This window comes from Hyla sarda, chromosome 7, assembly GCF_029499605.1.
Source record: "Hyla sarda isolate aHylSar1 chromosome 7, aHylSar1.hap1, whole genome shotgun sequence".
In the NCBI taxonomy this organism is placed as follows: Eukaryota; Metazoa; Chordata; class Amphibia; order Anura; family Hylidae; genus Hyla; species Hyla sarda.
In genome coordinates, this window is record NC_079195.1 from 161693852 (window position 1) to 161717280 (window position 23429).

The 23429-nt window shown below is 41.3% G+C and overlaps 2 protein-coding genes across 5 annotated transcripts in view; one reads left to right on the forward strand and one right to left on the reverse strand.

Annotated features, from left to right (window-relative positions):
• Positions 1–5884, forward strand: part of NUDT8 (nudix hydrolase 8) — a 30428-nt gene extending 24544 nt beyond the window's left edge. The window contains exons 4-5 of one of the 2 annotated variants that reach the window (XM_056531151.1): positions 622–699; positions 5597–5884. In XM_056531151.1, the coding sequence (XP_056387126.1) occupies positions 622–699; positions 5597–5818 (300 nt within the window). In that variant the 3' untranslated portion in view covers positions 5819–5884. The remainder of the gene's footprint in view (positions 1–621; positions 700–5596) is intronic. The other variant, XM_056531152.1, reaches the window with a different exon arrangement.
• A 60-nt stretch (positions 5885–5944) lies between these two features.
• The window catches only part of NDUFV1 (NADH:ubiquinone oxidoreductase core subunit V1), a 75937-nt gene continuing 58452 nt past the window's right edge, over positions 5945–23429 (reverse strand). For all 3 annotated transcript variants that reach the window (XM_056531145.1, XM_056531146.1, XM_056531148.1), the window contains exons 5-11: positions 15778–15961; positions 11548–11737; positions 8786–8998; positions 8095–8261; positions 7926–8007; positions 6543–6688; positions 5945–6135 (exon numbers count right to left, since the gene is read on the reverse strand). In XM_056531145.1, coding sequence (XP_056387120.1) covers positions 6052–6135; positions 6543–6688; positions 7926–8007; positions 8095–8261; positions 8786–8998; positions 11548–11737; positions 15778–15961 — 1066 coding nt within the window. In that variant the 3' untranslated portion in view covers positions 5945–6051. The remainder of the gene's footprint in view (positions 6136–6542; positions 6689–7925; positions 8008–8094; positions 8262–8785; positions 8999–11547; positions 11738–15777; positions 15962–23429) is intronic.

Below are 23429 nucleotides of genomic sequence, written 5' to 3' on the forward strand. Positions count from 1 at the left end.
ATCCAAAGGATAGGGGATAAAATGTCTGATCGCGGGGACCCGCCGATGGGGGCCGTCACTCCCCCTCCCGTAGACTTGCATTGAGGGCACGGGGCGTGACAGCACGATACTCTGGCCCAGTAGTAGTGACCCTTCAGACACGAAGCCTCCAGCAGTGGGTGCTGCATGAAAGATTGCAGGGGTCCCCAGCGGCGGGACTCCCGCTATCAGACATCTTATTCCCTATCCTTTGGATAGGGGATAAGATGTCTTAGGGCCGGAGTACCCCTTTAACCATTACACAAGTTTTATCAATAACTGTGTAGAGAAACCTGTTTAAAAAGAAGCAATCTGGTTGCTATGGGCAACTGCATCACTATTCCTTCAAAGGCATCTGAAACATGGGGGGGGGAGCTCTGATTAGTTGCTATGGGCAACTGCACCATTGTTCCTTTAAACAGGTTTTCATAAATCTCACCCAAGCTGTTTGACAACTCCATTCTCACACTGTTGGCGCAAATTTATAGAGATTTCTGGAAGAACCCAAAATGCGAATTCAAGAGGGGAAATCAATTGAAATATAGTTAATGCTTGCATTTCAGTTGTGCCTCATCTAACATTTTCCTCCTTCTGTACTTAAAGACAGGCATGGTAATAGTGCCAATCCTAGCAAATATAGGATGTCTTGAAGATCTGGCAGCAAAACCTAATTCAGAAGAGGCAAGTATTACTATAATATACGGATCTTATTTGTACATTTTTGGCTGGTGTCATGTTTTGTATTAATGCTACTGCAGTTTTTGAGATAAGACAAAAATTAATCCAGCCGAAAGAAGAATAATAAGGCACCATTTACACGGCAGAATGTTCGCCCAGAAAATTTCGCCCAGACATTCTGTAGGCAGCAGGCGCTGACAGAAAAAGCCTGGCGATAGGACTACTTGAAAAAGCCCCATCTCCGTAGACTGCAATCCAATCGGTTTCTGCAGAAGGAATTGACATGTTCATTCTTGCTGAAAAGTCCGAAATTTACATTTTTGACGTGGAAATTTTGATGTGCACGGTACAGTAGAATCCTACTGAAAACAATGGGAGTATGCTGCATCGGAATTTCTGAGCTGAATTTTTCACCGGATTCCTGTCAGAAATTCTGCTATGTGTATGGGGGCTTTAGCACTTCCTTTTATATTTCAAAATTCTTTTGGATCCAGCCTAAGGGTACATTCAGACTAGCGGATTTACAGCGCATATTTTGCTGTGGATCCGCCGCTGAAGGACCTCTGTATGCTGCCTTTACATGTGCCTGCTCGGAGCGGCAATATGCCGCTACAAGCAGAGAAACTGCGATGTGCGAGTTGCCACGCGCATGTGCAGTATACTCGCACATCGCATCAGCTCTCTGCCTAGCTCATAGAGCAGGGGGAGCGGGCGCGATGTGTGTAAGTACACCGCGCATGCGCAGCGACTCGCACATAGCTTCAGTTTGTCTGCATGTAGCGGCGTATTGCCGCTCCGAGCAGGCACACGTAAAGGCAGCATACAGAGGTCCTTCAGCGGCGGATCCGCAGCGTAAAATACGCTGTTAATCAGCTCGTCTGAACGTACCCTAAGGGTACATTCACACATACGTAATCCGTGGCTGAATTTCCACAGCAGATCATGTAAATGTACGCTTAGGGTATGTTCACACGTACATATTTCTGCTGCAGCAGATTTTGCTAACCATTGGAGTTAATGAACAGCAAAATCTGCAGCAAAAATATGCATGTGCGAATGTACCCTTAGGGTACGTTCCTACGTTCAGATTTTTCTGCAGATATTCTACAGTGGATTTTGCTACTCATTGAAGTCATTCGGTAGGCAAAATATGCACATGTTAAAGAGATTATCCAGGTATAGAAAAACAGAATGATTTATTTCAAAAACAACTCCACATCTGTCCCCAGGTTTTGTGTGGTATTACAGCTTGGCTCCATTCACTTCAATGGAACTGAGCTGTAGAACCACAACCAACCTGGAGACAGAGAGGAAGCAGTTTTTGAAAGAAATTAGCTCGGTTTTTCTATTCCTGGATAACCCCTTTAACGTACCCTACAGTTGTTCCTATGTCCCATGTGTCAGGAGGAGTGTAACAATATTGTAGCCTGTTAATTCAGGTAAAAGGGCCACGAGAAGTGGAAAGGAGACCATAGCTGAATGAAGTCTATTCACATAGCACACAGTACTTCACCATAGCTCAACAGAGCAAGCCAATATAAAAAAAAAAAACAACTTTATATATATATATCTTATTTAACAACCCCCTTTTTTTTCCTGATAAACTTCTCCTCCCCTCCTGCTTCTAAACTTGTTCACTCTGTACATCAACTCAGCTTTGTCCTGTGGCTGCAAGACAAATACTTCAAGTCTAGGGAGGAAGGGAATGGGAAACTTTGATTACTTTTTTTTTTTTTTGTGGGATGCGATGTGACCCAAAATCAGCATCTTATGCTATTTAAGTTTACACTTTTCACTGTACGGGATCATTAACATATTTTCATATATCAGACATTTTCACACATGGCGATAACATATGTTGATTTCTTTTTACATTTATTTTTTGGCTAAAATGGGGAAAGAGGGGAATTTCATTTTTATTTGGAGGAGGAGCTTATTTACAGACATAACACTAATCAGTGTTATCTGCTTCTCTGGTCTGCCAGATGACAGACCAGTGGAGAAGAACACAGCAGCCAGCCTGGACCAGGTGAGCAGAGCTCTGGCAGCCATCATAACTCCGCAATTGCAGTGTTGTATGCTCCCCACATACTTCAGATGCCGTGATTAGTATTGATCATGGCATCTGAAGAGTAAACGGTGGGTCCCACAGTCTATGAAGTGAGCGTAGCTACTGCATTTGCTTCATCGACGGGACTCAAAACGTACATGTATGAACTGGTATGCCAAGTACCAGGCGACCAGGGCATACAGGTATGTCCTCCAACAGGTTAAACATAAAAAAACAAAACAAATATAAAGTTTGTGTCTCTGTACTGAGTTTGTGTGTGTAGCTGACTGTACTGAGCGTACATGTGTGTGTCTCTGTATGAGTGTACATGAGTACGTGATTCTACTAAGCGCGCATATGCGTTTCTGTACTGAGCATGCATGTGTCTCTGTACTAAGTGTACCTGACGGAATTGAGCATGTACATGTCTCTGTACTGAGCATACCTGTGTACCTGACTGTACATGTCTCTGTACTGAGCAAACGTGTGTACCTGAATGTACTGAGCGTACATGTGTGTACTGAGCGTGCATGTGTGTATCTCTGTACTGAGCATACCTGTGTACCTGACTGTACAGAATTTGCATGTGTCTCCGACATTGTCTGTCCCTTACTGGTTTATGGCAGCCTGACTGTGGAGAGAGGTTTACACTACGGATCACCTTGAATTAGATCTGTTAAAATGTGATCCACTTTGCTGGTACTGTAATATGCTGAATATATTCTACCTGCAAAGTCCAAATGGAAAATCAACAGATGTTTCCTATGTAAATATACCCATTGAGGGAGATCTATCAAAGCCTGTGCAGAGGAAAGGTTGGCCAGTTTCCCACAACAACCAACCAGATCACATTTAACTTTTGAAAAAGCTTCTGAAAAATAAAATAAGTGAACTGATTGGTTGCTAGGGGCGTGGCTATGATGTCAGGAGCTCCCGGCACCAGCTCCAGCGTTCGGAACAGTTTGTTCCAAACGCTGAGCAGCGGAGTACCCCTTAATGTCTGGTTCACACTTGCAAAGCTTCAGATGGAAAACTTCTGTCTGAAGCTTCCAAGCACAGCCAGCGCTGACTGGATCAATCTGCACTAAGACATCGCAGACATTGCCGTCCCCATAGACGGCAATGTTTGCAGAGCGGATTTCACCAGAACGTTGAGTAGGTTCAATGTTCTGGCAGAATTTTTTGAAATTAGGACCAGAAAATCCCACAGTGTGAATGCGTTCAGGGAAAACCCATTCACCTGCATGTTGAGGGAGATTTATCAAAAACTGTACAAAGGAAAAGTTGCCCATAGCAACCAATCAGATCGCTTCTTATTTTGAAGAGGCCTTGTTAAAAATAAGAGGCAAACTGGTTGCTATGGGCAACTGGACAACTTTTCCTCTGGACAGGTTTTAATAAATCTCCCCTGTTAAGCTTTTTGCAGCAGAATTTCTGACCTAAATTCCTGAGCAGAATTACGGTTGGAAATTACGTAGTGTGAATCCGGCCTTACAGTCTGGCTTTCCGCTCCCTACACTCCAAAGAAACTGCCCTAACCAATGTCCCTAATCTCCTGACAGCTCTCTCATGGTTTTCTTCCTAACTGACTGCTCCTATACTGTATTATTTCCAGCTCTGCTTCCTGTCCGATTCCCCTTACTGTCGGGAATCCTTAGGGATCAGTCTTAGGTACTCTCCTCTTTTCTCTCTACACAATCCCCATTAGACAAACTAATTTCGTTTCCAGTACCATCTCTATGCTGATGACGCGCAGCTATATATTTCTTCCGATGATATTAACCCTCCACTACTACAAAATACCATTGCCTGACTGTCTGCTGTCTCAATCATCAAGTCCCTGTATCTGAAACTTAATGTTTTCAAAACTTCTTGTTTTTCCCCTATTGACTTATCTACCTAAACCGGACATTTCCACCTTAGTGTGTGACACTACAATAACTCCCGGGCTGCAAGCTCACTGTCTTAAGAGTTATGCTACACGTTGATGTGTATGCTACCTTTCACTCCCTTTATTTAGTCCCTTTTAACTTTGTCACCTGCAACACAAAAACATCTCAAATTATTTATTTTTTTACTAGCGAAACAGCTAAAACTCATGGTCTTTAAAAGGGGTTATCCGGTGAGGAAAAAAATCTGTCCTTTGGTCCCTTTTACAAATGTGTATTACTGTTGTAATACACATTAAAAATATACCTGCCTCATTCTACCACTTTCCACCATCACTTAATGGTAGGAAGTGGTAGAAAAGTCCTCATCTGTGGTCCACCTAGTCTCTGCCTCGCTTCCTCATTGCCTGCTCCCTCATAGACTGTAAGCTCTCACTTCTGTTTGAATATTTAGTATGTAATATTGTAATGGCTGATCCTTGTCTTTATGTACCCTCAAACGAGTGAAGTGCTACGAAATCTGTTGCCACTATAATATTATTAATAAGAGTACTATTAATCTGGATAAATAGTGCCTCTTTAGACAACAGATGAGCTGTAAGAATATTTTAAACATGTCACCTGCCCAGACATGCTCACTTTACACTAGTTTGAGCAGCATTTTTCCCCTTTCTCTACAGAGGCCAGTGATAGTCTAGTCACATGCCCCATGCACCCCCCCCCCCCTCACCAGCAGCCATGTTTAGTGTGGGATAGTTTTTTACAACGAAATATTAATAAGTTGCACATAATACAGGTTCTATCACATGTGAAAAAGAAATACCCAACCTCTTTAATATGACTAAAAAACAGACAGTATGAGCAGCACCAAGACCCACAGGTGGCCTCTTTCTTTTAGCTATGCTCTGCACTGAAGAATTTCACCTACAAATGTTTGCATGATTTCTTATCTGGCTCTTAGGTGGAATCACTTCTTACTCTCCAACTTTCACTGGCATGTACAAGCTCCATTCATGGATACACGTGTTTCCGCCAGCGTGGGCGCTATGCCTACACTCTACCAGTCTTCCAGCTCCCAGGACACAAGGTGTGGGGGCTCACAGCCATGATGACAGACTCTGCCCTTTCCCTATTGTTCCCTGGCACATATCGCAGTGTCCTCACTGGCTCTCGAACTCAGTGACCTTTCAAAATTGCTATGTATCCATAAGTAAAATAAAGAGTTGTATTCACAAATTAAGCTTTGTTTTCAATTATATACGGTAATCTCCCTTCTATGGAGTTTACAGAAACTTCTAGACAACAAAAGTCAGTTGAGAAAGCTCTGATTTATTAGCACACATATGGAGGGTTATGCAGTAGTATTCCTGTATAAATAAAAATTGCAATCTTTTATACAGAGCGTTCAGGACCGTTTCAGCTGCTGGCTTGCTGTCTCTTGGCTGCATTAAATTGTTTCATACGTTCCTCCAACTCTGGACGGAAGTGACGAATCAAACCCTGCAAGAGATATTGGACCAGTTGGAAAGAGGAATATATTCCTAGCATCACTGCTGCTTTCATACATTATACACATGTTGGGTATATATTCAACCTCTAAAATCAATGGAAGCTTCAGGTCTCTCTCAGAATACTTCTGTTGTGCTAAAAATCCAACTATGAGGAACACACAAAAAGCTTTTTTTTTCCCCTTATCTTCTACTATATTAACCAAAGTTGTGTATACATTTTGAATAGGCAGAAAGTGGTATCACATTTTTAAACTTTCCAACATTCCATACTTTATAGTATACTTTAATATGCATATATTTACTTAATAGATTTGGCAACATGAATGCTTGTGACCTAATCCCAGCAAATTATTGAATGTGCATTGTTTTCAGTACAAAAATAAATAAATAAAATACCTGCACAGGCCAAGCAGCGCCATCTCCCAAAGCACAGATAGTGTGGCCCTCAATCTGCTTGCTAATTTCCCACAACATGTCAATCTCATCTGGACGGGCATTTCCTTGACACATTCGCCATATGACTTTGTTCATCCAGTCAACACCTAAAAGGCATTTCACAAAAAAATGAAATTGCTCAGCATAAGCCAACATTTTCTTAAAAGGGGTACTCCAATGGAAAACTTTTTTTTAAATCAACTGGTGCCAGAAAGTTAAAACAGATTTGTAAATTGCTTCTATTAAAAAATCTTAATCCTTCCAGTACTTATCAGCTGCTGTATAATCCACAGGAAGTTCTTTTCTTTTTGGATTTCCCTTCTGTCTAACCACAGTGCACTCTGCTGACCTCTCTGTCCATTTTAGGAAAAAAATTACAAATCTGTTTAACTTTCTGGCACCAGTTTATTTAAAAAAAAAAAAAAATGTTTTCCAGTGGAGTACCCCTTTAATGACAATCACTACTGAAGGCGGACAGGAAAATTTTGATTAAACTTTTTTACAAGAAGTAGAAAGAAAAACAAGAAACCCAGGTTTGTTAGACAACACAATGACAAAGCAGGCAAGATGTACTGTACAAAGCCTGTGTAAAAAAAAAAAAAAAGCTCCCCAAGATCTGCAGATGCAGGACTACATTTATAACTGTGTATACAGCACAGGCACAGTGTCTTATGTTATCCTAGGGTCAAAAGTTTTTAAATGGACTGGGTTTGAGTGCTTAGGCCCAGACCAACCACTAGAACGAGTGAGACACATATCTGGAAGAGAACGTGCTAAGTGCACACTCCTCCAGGTTTATTCTAAATGAGTTGGGGTTGAACACTCATGTCTTTTGACATGTCTCTATGATTTTAATTGTTTAATAAATGACCGTGCCCATTTATAGAATAACATTGAAAGACATATTCCTGTCACTTAAAGGAGTACTCCGTTGGGATTTTTTTTTCCAACTGGTTCCAGAAAGTTAAAACAGATTTGTAAATTGCTTCTATTAAAAAATATTAATCCTGCCGTATGATCCACAGGAAGTTAAGCTGTTCTTTTCAGACTGACCTCAGTGCTCTTCTGTTCTGGACAGTCCTTGACATAGACAGAGCTGTCAGCAGAGAGCACTGTGGTCAGACAGAAAAAAAACTACTCAACTTCCTTTAGATCAAAGTGATGGATGGATTAAGATTTTTTTTTTATAGAAGTAATTTACTAATCTGCATAATTTCTGGAACAAGGTGATTTGAAAAAAAAAAAATGTTTTTCAATGGAGTACCCCTTTAAGGATCTGTTGGATCTACAGAATAAATAATGATACATAAGGATCTACAGAACAGTTTTCATCAGTCAGCTTACCTTCCCTGCAGGGGGTGCACTGACCACAACTTTCATGTTTATAGAATTCTATAAGCCGCGCAATAGCACGAACAATGTCAGTCTGCAAAAAAAAAAAGTGGTCGGAAGTGAATTCCCTGAGATCAATGGATTGCACAGGCATATACAACAATTTATTAGCAACACTTACTGATTTATCCATTACAATGACAGCTGCTGTGCCTAGACCAGTCTGTGCCTGTATCAAAGCATCAAAGTCCATGAGAACATCATCACACACTGACCGGGGTATGAGAGGAGTGGAGGAACCACCTGGGATTACAGCAAGCAGGTTGTCCCAACCACCAATAACACCACCTACAAGAATCAAATTTCCACAAAGGGGTAAAAAATAAAACATTTTATCACTATAGCTTCAACAAACACCACACCAAAAGACTGTTAAAGGAGTAGTTCAGTGTAAAACAACTTAGTTTCAGATCGCGGGGGGCCCCAGAGAGCACGTGTCGACCAACGGATGAAGCGGCGGCCAACACGCCCCCTCAATACCTCCGGCAATCTCCGGCTCTGCCATAGCGCTGTATTGAGGGGGCGTGTCAGCCGCCGCTTCGTGTGTTGGTCGACACGTGCTCTCGAGCCATGGCACGGTACGGGAGATCGCGGGAGGGGGGGGGGGGGGCACCGCGCTCAGACCACCCCGCGATCTGAAACTTATCCCCTATCCTTAGGACAGGGGATAAGTTTTTCTACACTAGTCTACACCTTTAAGGCCTCTTTATATAGAATGAGGAATGTTCTGGTAAAGGCCATATTTACCATCTAAATGCAAATAAAAATGATATAGGATTAATTATGCCATTTTGCTCTTTCATCACGAGTACCTGCATGTCTTTCTATAAGCTCTTTCAGCGGGATGGACATCTCCTCCTCCACAGTGCATGGATTGTTGACATGTCCAGAGATGTTAAACAGTTTGGTTCCAGAATTTCTTTCCCGGCCAAAGCCAGCAAACCAGGATCCACCGCGGCGACATATAGTGGGGGCCACAGAAACAGTCTCTACATTAGCAACAGTTGTTGGGCAGCCAAAAACACCTTAAAGAAAGCAAGCAATTTTAATTTGTTAATCTAATCCCACCATAAGTGCCCCTTACTTAATATATCCATGGCTCTTTGGTACTTGGTACAGTACTGCAGGTAATTCCTCTCTGTATAGTCAGTTTCTAGACAAGCGTATAGCTTACACATTGAAACTCATTGGGGGAGATTTATCATTGTTGTCTTTAGTAAGTGAATTTCAAAGTCATTTTTTCCGCTTTGGTTTTGCTAATGTTCAATACATTTATCATACTATAAAGGGGAGTTGATACATTTGGCGTACATAAGCAAAAAACAAATCACTTCATAACACTATTTTGTATGATTTCTTCTCTCCTCTGTGACTTTTTGCACAAAAAGTTGCAATTGCAACTATTTGTGCAACTTTATAAGTGCTCTCCAAAGGCAATTTTGTAAGCCAGGTCTGACCTGGCTTAGGTTTGCGACTTCATAAATTTGCAACCACTGCAAAGTGAAAACTGAAAGTTGCTTAGGTAAGGCTGTTTGCCACTTTGTGTACCTACAAAAGTGCCATAAAAAGTGCAAAGGTAACCAAACAAAAAGTTCTAAATGCAATGATAAATCTCCTCTATTAAGCCTTTTCTCTTCTTTACAGTGCAGGTAGACTACCCAGTACCAAAGTCAAACAATGTAACCCCTTAGGGTCTATTCACACATACAGTATACTGCGCAGATTTGATGTTGTGTTTAGTCATTTAGTTTACATTGAAATCTGCAGCATCAAATCTGCGTAGAATACTGTATGTGTAAATATACCATTGAAATGAGTACTGCAGCCATAAAACACTTAAGTGTCTCATCGTTGGGCACCGCTGCAGCTCTCCCATGCAGGAGATGTGTCAGTCGCAGCAGGACGCCGCGGCCGACACACCCCCTCCAAGTATCTCTATGGGAGAGGCGGCGATGCAGCGTTTGTGCATCCCCGCCTTTCCCATAGAGCTGAATGGAGGGGGCATGTCTGTCGACCTTTTAGTGAGGTAGAGGACACTGGCATTAGCCGGTCGGACCTCCCACAATCAGACTGGCACTGCAGTTTCCTTCTATAATGCAACATATGTACTCCTAATCAGACATAGAATAAAGCATTTTTAAGAAGATTTGTGAGTGAGTGCAGCCCTTTTCATTCCTCTAGTGTTTTTATTTTACTAATCAAAAAATAAAAAAAAAGATAACTTTTTGTATGAATATAAGTATGCTTAAAATGGTCCTATATAACTTTTTTCATATAAAGTGATGTGTGAGGGCTGATTTTTTGGCGATGTGATCTGTAGTTTTTATCGGTAAAATGATCAAAAATGCACAATTTTTTTTTTCCACAGGTACGCCATTGACTGTGCGATTTAATTAACATTATATTTTAATAGTTTGGACAGTTTTGCACGCAGCGATACCACGTATTTGTTAACATTATTTTTTTTTTAAATGGGAAAAGAGGGGGTGATTCAAACTTTTAGTAGGGAAAGGGTTCATTCACTTTTATTAACTTTTTCGTTCATTTTTTTAGTCCCCATACAGGTACGCTCTTGCCGCATCTGTGGCAATGTGGTTGTTCTAATGGCTGATCGGATCGCCTGCAGTCCAAAATTGCTGCTTTTTTGTCACATCAAATTCACCCCAAAATTACTAAAAATGCGATACAAGAGTCTTCCGTTTATGCAAAAGTGGTACCGATAAAAACCACACATCACAGCACAAAAAAAATGAGCTTTCATACAGCCCCATATTTGGAAAAATGAGAAGGTTATAAAAGGGCAATTTTAAACACACTTATTTTGTAAAAAAACAAAAAAAATTTTTTTATATCGCATTGATTCACAGAATGAAGAAAACATGTAATTTGTACTGTAAAGTGTACAGCGTGAAAACTAAACCCAATATTTGCAAAACTGTGGTTTTCTTTTCAATTTTCCAGTTCAAATATTTGTTTGGTTTTGCCATACATGTTATGGTAAATAAGTGATGTAATTACAAAGTACAATTGGTCATGCAAAAAACAAGCCCTCATATGTGTCTGTAGATGAAAATATCAGAGAGTTATGGCTCTTAGAAGGCAAAGAAGAAATAACGAAAATGCTGAAAAAAAAAAAAAGGTGTCCTTAAGGGGTTAACGTATAAAGTATAAATGTATAAATGTATAAAATACTGTAACTGCCTGCAGAAGCCTCCTCCTGCAATTTGAGTTATCACCTCAATGTGTAAAGACTACAGTAATGACTTCAAATTCAATACTAAATAATTACCACAAGCGATTTATCAAAACCTGTGGACAGGCAAAGTTGCCCAGTTGCCCATAGCAACCAATCAGATCGCTTCTTTCATTTTCCACAGGCCTTGTTAAGAATGCCTGTCCACAGGTTTTCATAAATCTCCCCCATTGGAACAAGTGGGTAAATCTGTGTATTATCAAAGCATGTAAGGTCACCTTAAAATTACATGGGCAACTGTGTGTTTGGATAATACTTATCTGCTACTATTTATTCAGAGAAGATTACAAAATTATAATAATCCTAGCAACAAATGCCTACCAACATCCGCAGGGAATGGAGGCTTGAGGCGGGGCTTTCCTTGCTTTCCTTCAATACTCTCAATTAAAGCCGTCTCCTCTCCACAAATATAAGCGCCAGCTCCTCTCACCACAAACACATCAAAATCATAACCCGAGCCACAGGCATCACGTCCAATAAGACCTGCAGCGTAGGCCTCCCGAATAGCCACCTGTTAAAAATTCAGTATTACAAGTTAAACAAGCATTCCGGTAATTACCTTTTTATATTCATTATGTGGCTAGTCATCCAGTAAATATACATATATTTGTAATTCAGCTAGTATTACCCTATTTAGTTATTGCTTTCTAACAAAATTCCTGTAATCCTTTCCTTTAGTTGGGTCATGTGATCTTAATGGTGAGCCCCTGAAAATGACATATGTTTCTGTACTCTTAATGTGGTCACCATTTTCTCTAATAGAATCTCCTGCATGGACTGTTTTACACAAGCTCTCCATAGGGGGAGGAAGGAAAATAGACACTTCTATCACAGTTACTGATTATGAGTATAATGCTCCTTTCACAGTGTCACAATGGAGAGAACAGTTCAGCATCCTGACGTGCTCAGCCTCATTCACACTATAGAATTTCTGAACGGATTCCGCTTGCAGCGGTCTCCCGTTGACTTCAATGGGATGATGCTGCAATGTCCAAGGATCCAGATTCTGCCAGAAGAAATAACTAGTTAATTTTCTAAGCAGAATCTGCATGGAAAAGCCCATTAGTCAATCAGGAAGTCAGGGACTGAAGCTTATTTTCCTATTACTCACAAACTTGTGTCATCGATTTGCAGTCTTTATTTCCTTTCGGCTCTCTCTCTCTGATCATTCCCCTCCATCTCCCTCTTTCTAGACTTTAATGGGCAGCAGTTAATCTGTTCCCTCACTGAATTTCTGTGCTGTTTTTCACAGTGAACAGGAGCCTCAATAATCAGTCTAATGAAGCAACTGCAGCCTATTCAATGTTTATTCAAGTACCAGCGACTCATCCGCATGCGATTGTAGATAAGCAGTCAAGCCAAACATAGCTGTACACATTAACTAGCCACAGTACCTGTATAAACACTGAATATGCAATGGAACTCACTGTGCTGCAACCTACAGCCCAGGTTATAAATGCCAGAAACCATTATCACTTCATTCCATATCAATAGCATTAAAGGGGTACTCCGGTGCTTACACATCTGATCCCCTATCCAAAGGATAGGGGATAAGATGCCTGATCGCGGGAGTCCCGCAGCTGGGGACCCCGGGATCATGCACGGGGCACCTTGTTTGTAATCAGTCCCCGGAGCGTGTTCGCTCCGGGTCTGATTTCGGTCGACCGCAGGGCCGTCTGCGTGTGACGTCACGCTCCGCCCCTCAATGCAAGCCTACGGGATAGCTATCACGCCCCCTCCCGTAGGATTGCATTGAGGGGCGGAGCGTGACATCACACGGGAGCGGGGGCGTGACGTCACACGCCGCCGCCCCTGCGGTCGACCGTAATCAGACCCGGAGCGAACACGCTCCGGGGACTGATTACAAACAAGGTGCCGCGTGCATGATCCCGGGCGTCCTCAGCTGCGGGACTCCCGCGATCAGGCATCTTATCCCCTATCCTTTGGATAGGGGATAAGATGTGTAAGCACCGGAGTACCCCTTTAAAGGGGTTATCCAACATAAGGTGACTTAAAGGGGTACTCCGCCCCAGACATCCCCTGTCCAAAACATAGGGGACAAGATGTCTGATCGCTGGGGTCCAGCGCAATCTCTGCAGCAGCACCCCGCCGTCATCACTACAGAGCACAATGCAGGGGACAGCATTGTGATGTCACGGCTCCGCCCCTGCGATGTCATGCCCCACCCCCTCAATACAAGTCTATGGGAAGGAGTGTGGCGGTCGTCACACCCCCTCCCATAGACTTGTATTAAGGGAGCGGGGCGGAGCCAGTGTGCTCTGTATTGATGACGGCGGGGCGCCGCTGCAGATATCACGGGGTCTGGGGACCCCCGCGATCAGACTTCTTATCCCCTATCCTTTGGATAGGGGATAAGATGACTGGAGCAGAGTACTCCTTTAAGTACTTACCTGGTAGAGCGTAATGAACTTGCTCAGGAAGGATCCGTGCTCGTCTTGGGGCTAAATGACTGTGTTGCAAGTCCAGCATAACGCTGCTGCTTTCTTTTTGTGAAATGAATTTTTCCTGTTGGAGTTCCCTCCCTCCAACTACAATACTAGTCCTAGGATCTCGTTTGTAAGTGTAAGGTCACTTTTCTCCCTCCCACACATCAGCCACCCCACCCATTGCAGCACAGCTGATTTCCCTTCCACATGTGCTGTGCTTGAAACTACAATTTACTGCAACTGTTTACGTTTTGTAATATAACAGAATAGGCAGACCTAACATACACAGTACCAGTTGCAATACCAGACATAGGACAGTTGTGCCACAGCTACTGGGGGGGGGGGAAGCATGAACACTTTTCTTTCTATCTGCCTAAAACCACATAGTTAAAGTTACATAGTTAGTATGTTTGACAAAAAAAAAAAAAAAAAAAAAAAAAGTCCATCAAGTTCAACCAAGGAAGTAAAGGTTGGATGAAGGGGAAGGGATGTAATCCTATATTTCTACATATGCATTGGGGCTGAATGATATATCGAAATTGCATCATGATTTTTGTGTTTTGTGATATGTCAATTTGCCCTTTCAAAAAAAATGTGCGATTACCTAAGCACTGCTGGGGACAGAATCAAGAGAAACAGTGGTATGCACACTGGAGGGGATTGTACATAAAATTGGGGTGGGGGTGGGTGTGTCCCATTTGTTTAGTATATCACAATCGTATATCCTAATATTTACCCCCATAATCACAATTGCACATTTTATGCAAATTGTGCAGCCCTAATGTGCCTTATCTGCTGTAGATATACTGTAGCAGATTTTGCATAAAAAATATGCACTTGTGAACATACCCTCAGGGCAGGGTCACACATAGCGCATTCGTAGCTAGAGTGCGCTCCCTGCCGCACCAGTGTGTCCTGCATATCTGCTTGTAGCAGCAATCCGTTGTTACGAGCAGAAACACAGGGATCTGTGAGTCTGTAGTACACTGCGGGCGCATGCACAGTTTACTCAAAGACATCGTGGTCACTCCCCCTGCTCCCTGAGCTAGGCTGAGGGCATCTGCTGTTTACTACAGACTCTCAGATCCCAGTGTGTCTGCTCTTAGCAGCAGTACCAGGTGTCTATGCAGGATAGTGTTAAACACTTTTGCAAAAACACTATCAAAGGAGATTGGTGCAGTTGCTTAATTTTTTTAGAGACCTTTAAAAAATAAATAAATTTAAAAAAAAAGAAATCTGATTAGTTGCTATGGACAACTGCAACAACACTCTTCCACTACACAGGTTTTTCTCAAATAGAATGAAATCTGAGTTTGTCGCTATGAGCAAAACCAGACAGTTGTAGTTTCCGGCAAATTGTTAAATCTAAGGTTTTTTTTGTACAGGAAGCTTTAAAATCAACTGTTTGTATCTGTTTTTTGCCTTGTATTGGTATTAGTATTAAAGCTAATTGCAGGTTTTAATAAAAAAAAAAAAAGGAAAGGCAAACAGGATGTTTCAACAACCCACCCTTCTGCATCCTGTTGCCATAGCCTTGTATTGCACACAAAAAATGGAACAGCTGAAATCATGTTTGTTCTTTTTTGACAGGACAGAAATAGGCGGGCTGAGACAGTCTGCATCTGTCTGTCCTAAACCGATCTTGAGTAAGGGTACGTTCACGCGGCTGTATCTTTTGCACCGATGCGAGGGGGGGGGGTTGCGGAATCTGCAGCAGACCCCATTTAAGTTAATGTAATCTGCCGAAAAACTACTGTGACTTAAACCAGCAGCGGGAAAGCCGCAGAAGATCTGGCTGTGTAAGTGAACCCTGAAATTGTCAAACAGACACAAGTGACACTGACAGATGTCCTATTGAAAACCGATGGATCAATGAATGGGTCCTTTTGACAAAAATTCAATAAAACATGTTTCAACAGGAGGCAAAAACGTGATAAAAACTGATCCTAACACAAAGCTATACAACTGACCTATAATAACCATCATTGCATTTATTCACATACTACCTTACAACTGTAAATTCTAGACAGATAGTAACCAGAGGCTGCTAAACCACCTTCATAGAATGTTTTTTTTTTCCCCACAATCCTGGCCTGACCATTACCTGAAGGTTTGAGGCCTCGTTGTAAAACTCTCCTCGTATGTAGATGTAAGCAGCTCGTGCTCCCATGCTGCGCCCAGCAACCAGACATCCTTCCACCAGCTTGTGTGGATCGTGCCTCATAATCTCACGATCTTTACAGGTCCCTGGCTCCCCTTCATCTGCATTGACCACCAGATACTTGGGGCTTTAAAAAAAAAAAAAAAAAACAGGAAGTGGGGAAGATGCTGATAAGTCCAACCACCAGTGAAAACACAGTGAACATACAGAAAGTAGGAAAACATTCATCCCCAACACACCCATCCCTACCAAATGAACATTATGTGGGGGCAAACATAGACCTGCTAGTTTTATACCTTCAGCTCTGCTAGTATAAGAATGAGAATTGCATTTACGTTGAGCTCTAAGATCCTCTGTCCAGGTTGTGGCCTCCAGAGGATAGGTAGCTAAGCCAAACAGGCTGTTTGTTATACATAGTTTATGGGAGTTGTGTAAAAATTGTAGTAATGCGAACTACAGTATTCCTGTGACCCTGGAGTTAAAAAAAAAAAAAAAACTATAACTAAAACTATTGCTATAACGGTGATTATACAACCAACAGTAAAGGGATATTCCACTCAATTAAATTTATCCCCTATCCAAAAGGACCCCCACCCCCTCTCTCACCTCCTAATGCAGGCACCTCAACACACTCTGGCCCACACCCTCAGAGGCAAGCTTCTGCCAGGGGCGGAAAGACCGGCTGTGGTCTGAGGGCCTGGCCAGGTAAAGGCCCGCTGCCGCTGCTACTGGGGATCCAGGACACTCGTCCTAGATCCCCAGGCAGACAGAGCTGTCTTCTCGAGAAGGTGTCCCCTCTGTGTGAGTCACATCTGCGACTTACACAGAGGAAGACGTGACCTTCGCCCCCACGCAGCGCAGGCACCAATAACATCACTCATCAGCGCCTGCACTGTGGAGGAAGAAAGATGCGGGCCCCTGCTGCTGAGGAGATGATCGCTGCGTGGGACATCAGGTGAGCATCATTTTTTTTTTCAACCTGGTAAGGGGGGGGGGGGGGAGAGGGGGAAAAACTGCTGTCCACACCGAATGGGGAGGGGGGTATCCAAGGAGGGCTTTATAACAGGGGCTTATAGATGGAAAGATGGTGTAGGGGGGGGGGGGGGGGCGGGTAAGCACTGGAAAATTGCAGGGTCTAACTTGTTTGTCCTGCAGATGTGACATGACGGTCTGATCCGGATGGAGAAGAAAAGGAAAGAGAATGCCTCCGATCAGAAAAGACGTAATTGTGAGTGCCTTGATGTAACTGAAATCACTTACATGGTATAAAGATCCTGTGTAAAGCTGATAGCTACTGCCATATGGTTCTGTATATAATCACATATTGTATACAGATCCTGTATAGTATACTGGTCTGTGTATAGTGGTTTTATTCAGTACAGTATGGTGGTATTATCCAGTTATTGTGTGGTGGTATATATTTGCTCCTTGTATACTGGTATTATTGGTCATGGAAAATTATTTTACCTACCTTAAAGTGTTTCTTATATACAAAATTTAGTTAATTTAGTAGGGCTGGTGGAGGGATTTGGGTAGAATAGGGGCAGAAGTGTGACCAGCAGCAGAGCATTGCAGAGGGCCCTTACTTTGGTCCGGGGGCCCTGAGTGTTGTCAGTCCACCCCTGGCTGCTGCTGAAGAGAAGCGACAGTTTGCTTAGCAAATCACCAGCCGAGACAGGAAGGGTGTGCGTGGGGGGGTGGTCAGAGCGCACAAAGGATAAGAGACTGAGCCTGCATTAGGTGGTAAGATAAAGTGACAAAAAAAAAAAAGAGGAATCTTATCTGTAGGCGATATTCATAGTTCCAGAGTTTGTAGGAAAGTGACCATTAGCACTATATTTATTGATATAAATTCCAATGACTCATTTTGGAGGCTCAATCCTCCTTCATCAGATTGGCATACAGGACCGAACACAAACAGTGCTTTATATACACTAAAATGAGCACCAACTTAAGGTGGGCGGAGCTATACAAAAAATACAGATCAAGAATTGTGTTTGAAAACGAGTAGTAGATGACTTGCACATTCACATATAGTTAAAATGGAATACACAGAAAGAAATTAAATAAAATCATGCAATTAATAGTAACATTGTTTCATAACTAAAGGTCACAGCATGCCCTGCGTTCACATGCACCGGTAGTGCTGCATGAGAGCGAGGTTCAGTAAAAAAGTAAATAAACAAATCGTAGCCATGCTCATGTGAAATCCAGCAAGGTATAGTGGAGCTTCAGCCTGTGTAGTCAAGGATGCGTCGCCTGGGTCGATGATCACCTGATGACAACCCAACAGTAACATCGCGGAGGAGTAAACCCATTGATAAAAGTCTGCCGAATAGACAGCCTCGCGCTGTCAGAGGCAAAGTCATACATGTATCAGAGACCACTCGCGGCGCTCCTGACAATAAAAATAAATGAAAAGCAGAGTAAGTATATGAAGCGAATCCAGGGACAACTATACACAAAGGTAACATTATAACAAGTGATAAACAGATGAATATATGCAGTCATGAATCAACAAAGCAAATCTATATATTGTTAGAGCATTAGAGCGTTGTCGATACTGAATAGTAGCAGGTAATAGTGTGTGAAAGCCATTAAAAACAGAAAGACATTAAATCTGGCAGCATATACAATAGCAGCATACATATCAACAAGGAATAAAATATAAAAGGTAGCAGCGGTATTATTAGCAAAAGTAGGAGTAACACAAATAGCAGCCACGCTAATGGAATAAAAGCACATTAATACATGATACATACAGCAATAGGGCCAGATGGGCACGTTGATACTCTGGTTTCTAGGGCAATAAAACAGGCAATGAAAGCAGAGAGAGTAGTGGAATTAAATACTTATAAACATGAATACAAAACACTGAGACTAGCAAAAGAAAATAGCAATAAAATGTATATTAATACGTAAGGTGACTAGGGTATATGTGTAAAAAAAAGCTCAAAGTTACAGAGAGCTTTCAATAAGCTCGTTGAGACCTAGGGGCATTAAAGTGTGTAATTTATAGATCCAATAGTTTTCTCTTCTTTTTAACATAAAAAAAAAGCTGAGGGATCTCTCTGGAGATACCTTCAATAGGGGTAACTAAAATAACTCCAAAATTGGAGTTATGGAATTCCACCAGGTGCCTAGAAACACTATGCAGCATAAACCCTTTGGTGTTACTCCTATGTTTACTCCTATGAGTAGTGCACCCAATGTACTGTAGACCACAAGGACACTGCAGTAGATAAATAATAAATTTGGAGTTACAATTTAAAAATTGACTGTATAGAGAAAGATTCATTAGAGGTCCTGGAGGTAAAAGCCTTTGCCGTATTGGGTACCTGGGCACAGCATTTACATCTAGGGGCACCGCTCCTGTAGCTACCTGTTTTATCCAAGAATGTAGAGTTGGAATGCCTGATGTTCTTCAGCCTACTAGGTGCTAGAATATTATGGAGGGTGCAGTTTCTCCTGAATGTAACCCCTGGTCTCGACAGTTAACATTGGCTAAGATAAGGATCCTGTAGTAAAACATGCCACTGTTTAGAGAGGATTTTTTTTTAATCTTTATTTTCTCTGCAAAAGTTAGTGATGAAATTAATAGACCATTTCGGATTGGACTGAGTAGTTGTCAACGCAGTGTTTGACATATTACTATTATGTCTACCAGGTTGAAAGCATTCCTGTTGTGTCAGCTTACTTTATTAAAAGAATAGTCAATTAGATTTTTGGGGTAGTGTTTCGCACAAAACTTAGCCTTTAATATCTTGCTCTGTTCATGAAAGTCACCCTCTGAAGAGCAATTTCGCCCAATCCGTTTAAACTGGCCAAAGGGTATATTCGTAATCCACTTGCTATAATGCGCAGTAGAGAATTCTAGATAGCTTTTACGATCGACTTTAAAAAATAAGTTCTGGTCTGTAATTTATCCGAATTATCCTGAAACTCTAACACGTCTAAAAACTCTGCATTGTTATTAAAAACCGAGTGTGAAACTAAGACCCCAGTTGTTATTATTGAGAGCAGATAAAAATTCACGTAACGTTACATTTATGATTTCTTTTTTTTTTTTTTTATCTGGAGTGGGAATCTTGTGGAATTAAAGTATTTAAATATTAAAGGCTAGGTTCCATGCGAAAAACTACCCCAAAAAACGAATTGACTATACTTTTAATAAAGCTAGTAAGCTGACACAACAGGAATGCTTTCAACCTGGTAGACATAATAGTAATATGTCAGACACTGCGGTGGCAACTACTCATTCCAATCCGAAATGGTCTATTAATTTAATCACTAACTTCTGCAGAGAAAATAAAGATATTAAACAAATCCTCTCTAAACACTGGCATGTTTTACTATAGGATCCTTATCTTAGCCCATGTTTACCCACGAGACATCACTTTTTATCTGCTCTCAATAATAACAACTGGGGTCTTAGTTTCACACGATCTGTTTTTAATAACAATGCAGAGTTTTTAGACGTGTTAGTGTTTCATGGTAATTCGGATAAATTACAGACCAGAATTTTTTTTTTAAAGTCGATCGTAAAAGCTATCTAGAATTCTCTACTGCACATTATAGCAAGTGGATTACGAATATACCCTTTGGCCAGTTTAAACGGATTAGGCGAAAATGCTCTTCAGAGGGTGACTTCCATGAACAGAGCAAGATATTAAAGGCTAGGTTTCGTGTGAAACACTACCCCAAAATCTCATTGACTATTCTTTTAATAAAGTAAGCTGACACAACAGGAATGCTTTCAACCTGGTAGACATAATAGTAATATCTCAAACACTGCGGTGACAACTACTCAGTCAAATTCGAAATGGTCCATTAATTTCATCACTAACTTTTGCAGAGAAAATAAAGATATAAAAAAAATCCTCTCTAAACAGTGGCATGTTTTACTACAGGATCCTTATCTTAGCCAATGTGAACTGTCGAGACCAGGGGTTACATTCAGGAGAAACTGCACCCTCCATAATATCCGCTCCTGTAGCTACCTGTTTTATCCAAGAATGTAGAGTTGGAATGCCTGATGTTCTTCAGCCTACTAGGTGCTAGAATATTATGGAGGGTGCAGTTTCTCCTGAATGTAACCCCTGGTCTCGACAGTTCACATTGGCTAAGATAAGGATCCTGTAGTAAAACATGCCACTGTTTAGAGAGGATTTTTTTTATATCTTTATTTTCTCTGCAAAAGTTAGTGATGAAATTAATGGACCATTTCGAATTTGACTGAGTAGTTGTCACCGCAGTGTTTGAGATATTACTATTATGTCTACCAGGTTGAAAGCATTCCTGTTGTGTCAGCTTACTTTATTAAAAGAATAGTCAATGAGATTTTGGGGTAGTGTTTCACACGAAACCTAGCCTTTAATATCTTGCTCTGTTCATGGAAGTCACCCTCTGAAGAGCATTTTCGCCTAATCCGTTTAAACTGGCCAAAGGGTATATTCGTAATCCACTTGCTATAATGTGCAGTAGAGAATTCTAGATAGCTTTTACGATCGACTTTAAAAAAAAAATTCTGGTCTGTAATTTATCCGAATTACCATGAAACACTAACACGTCTAAAAACTCTGCATTGTTATTAAAAACAGATCGTGTGAAACTAAGACCCCAGTTGTTATTATTGAGAGCAGATAAAAAGTGATGTCTCGTGGGTAAACATGGGCTAAGATAAGGATCCTATAGTAAAACATGCCAGTGTTTAGAGAGGATTTGTTTAATATCTTTATTTTCTCTGCAGAAGTTAGTGATTAAATTAATAGACCATTTCGGATTGGAATGAGTAGTTGCCACCGCAGTGTCTGACATATTACTATTATGTCTACCAGGTTGAAAGCATTCCTGTTGTGTCAGCTTACTAGCTTTATTAAAAGTATAGTCAATTCGTTTTTTGGGGTAGTTTTTCGCATGGAACCTAGCCTTTAATATTTAAATACTTTAATTCCACAAGATTCCCACTCCAGATAAAAAAAAAAAAAAAGAAATCATAAATGTAACGTTACGTGAATTTTTATCTGCTCTCAATAATAACAACTGGGGTCTTAGTTTCACACTCGGTTTTTAATAACAATGCAGAGTTTTTAGACGTGTTAGAGTTTCAGGATAATTCGGATAAATTACAGACCAGAACTTATTTTTTAAAGTCGATCGTAAAAGCTATCTAGAATTCTCTACTGCGCATTATAGCAAGTGGATTACGAATATACCCTTTGGCCAGTTTAAACGGATTGGGCGAAATTGCTCTTCAGAGGGTGACTTTCATGAACAGAGCAAGATATTAAAGGCTAAGTTTTGTGCGAAACACTACCCCAAAAATCTAATTGACTATTCTTTTAATAAAGTAAGCTGACACAACAGGAATGCTTTCAACCTGGTAGACATAATAGTAATATGTCAAACACTGCGTTGACAACTACTCAGTCCAATCCGAAATGGTCTATTAATTTCATCACTAACTTTTGCAGAGAAAATAAAGATTAAAAAAAAATCCTCTCTAAACAGTGGCATGTTTTACTACAGGATCCTTATCTTAGCCAATGTTAACTGTCGAGACCAGGGGTTACATTCAGGAGAAACTGCACCCTCCATAATATTCTAGCACCTAGTAGGCTGAAGAACATCAGGCATTCCAACTCTACATTCTTGGATAAAACAGGTAGCTACAGGAGCGGTGCCCCTAGATGTAAATGCTGTGCCCAGGTACCCAATACGGCAAAGGCTTTTACCTCCAGGACCTCTAATGAATCTTTCTCTATACAGTCAATTTTTAAATTGTAACTCCAAATTTATTATTTATCTACTGCAGTGTCCTTGTGGTCTACAGTACATTGGGTGCACTACTCACTGCCTGAGAGACAGAATTAATAAACATAGGAGTAATACCAAAGGGTTTATGCTGCATAGTGTTTCTAGGCACCTGGTGGAATGCCATAACTCTGATTTTGGAGTTATATTAGTTATCCCTATTGAAGGTATCTCCAGAGAGATCCCTCAGCATTTTTCCATGTTAAAAAGAAGAGAAAACTATTGGATCTATAAATTACACACTTTAATGCCCCTAGGTTTCAATGAGCTTATTGAAAGCTCTCTGTAATTTTGAGCTTTTTTACACATATACCCTAGTCACCTTACGTATTAATATTAATTTTGTTGCATTATATCTTTTGCTGCTATTTTTTATTGCTATTTTCTTTTGCTAGTCTCAGTGTTTTGTATTTATGTTTATAAGTATTTAATTCCACTACTCTCTCTGTTTTCATTGCCTGTTTTATTGCCCTAGAAACCAGAGTACAGTGGTCCCTCAACATACGATGGAAATCTGTTCCAAATGAACCATCGTTTGTTGAAACCATCGTATGTTGAGGGATCCATGCAATGCAAAGTATAGGAAGCTGTACTCACCAGTCCCCGCCGCTCCGGACCCGTCACCGCTGCCCTGGATGTCACCCTCCATCGCTGTAGCCGCGTCCCTGTGGTGTCACTGATGCTCCGGACGTCTCTGCGCCGGCGATGGAGGGGATCATGAAGAGGACGGTCCGGAGCGCCAAGGACAGGTAGGAGACCATCACCGAAGCACACGGGGCAAA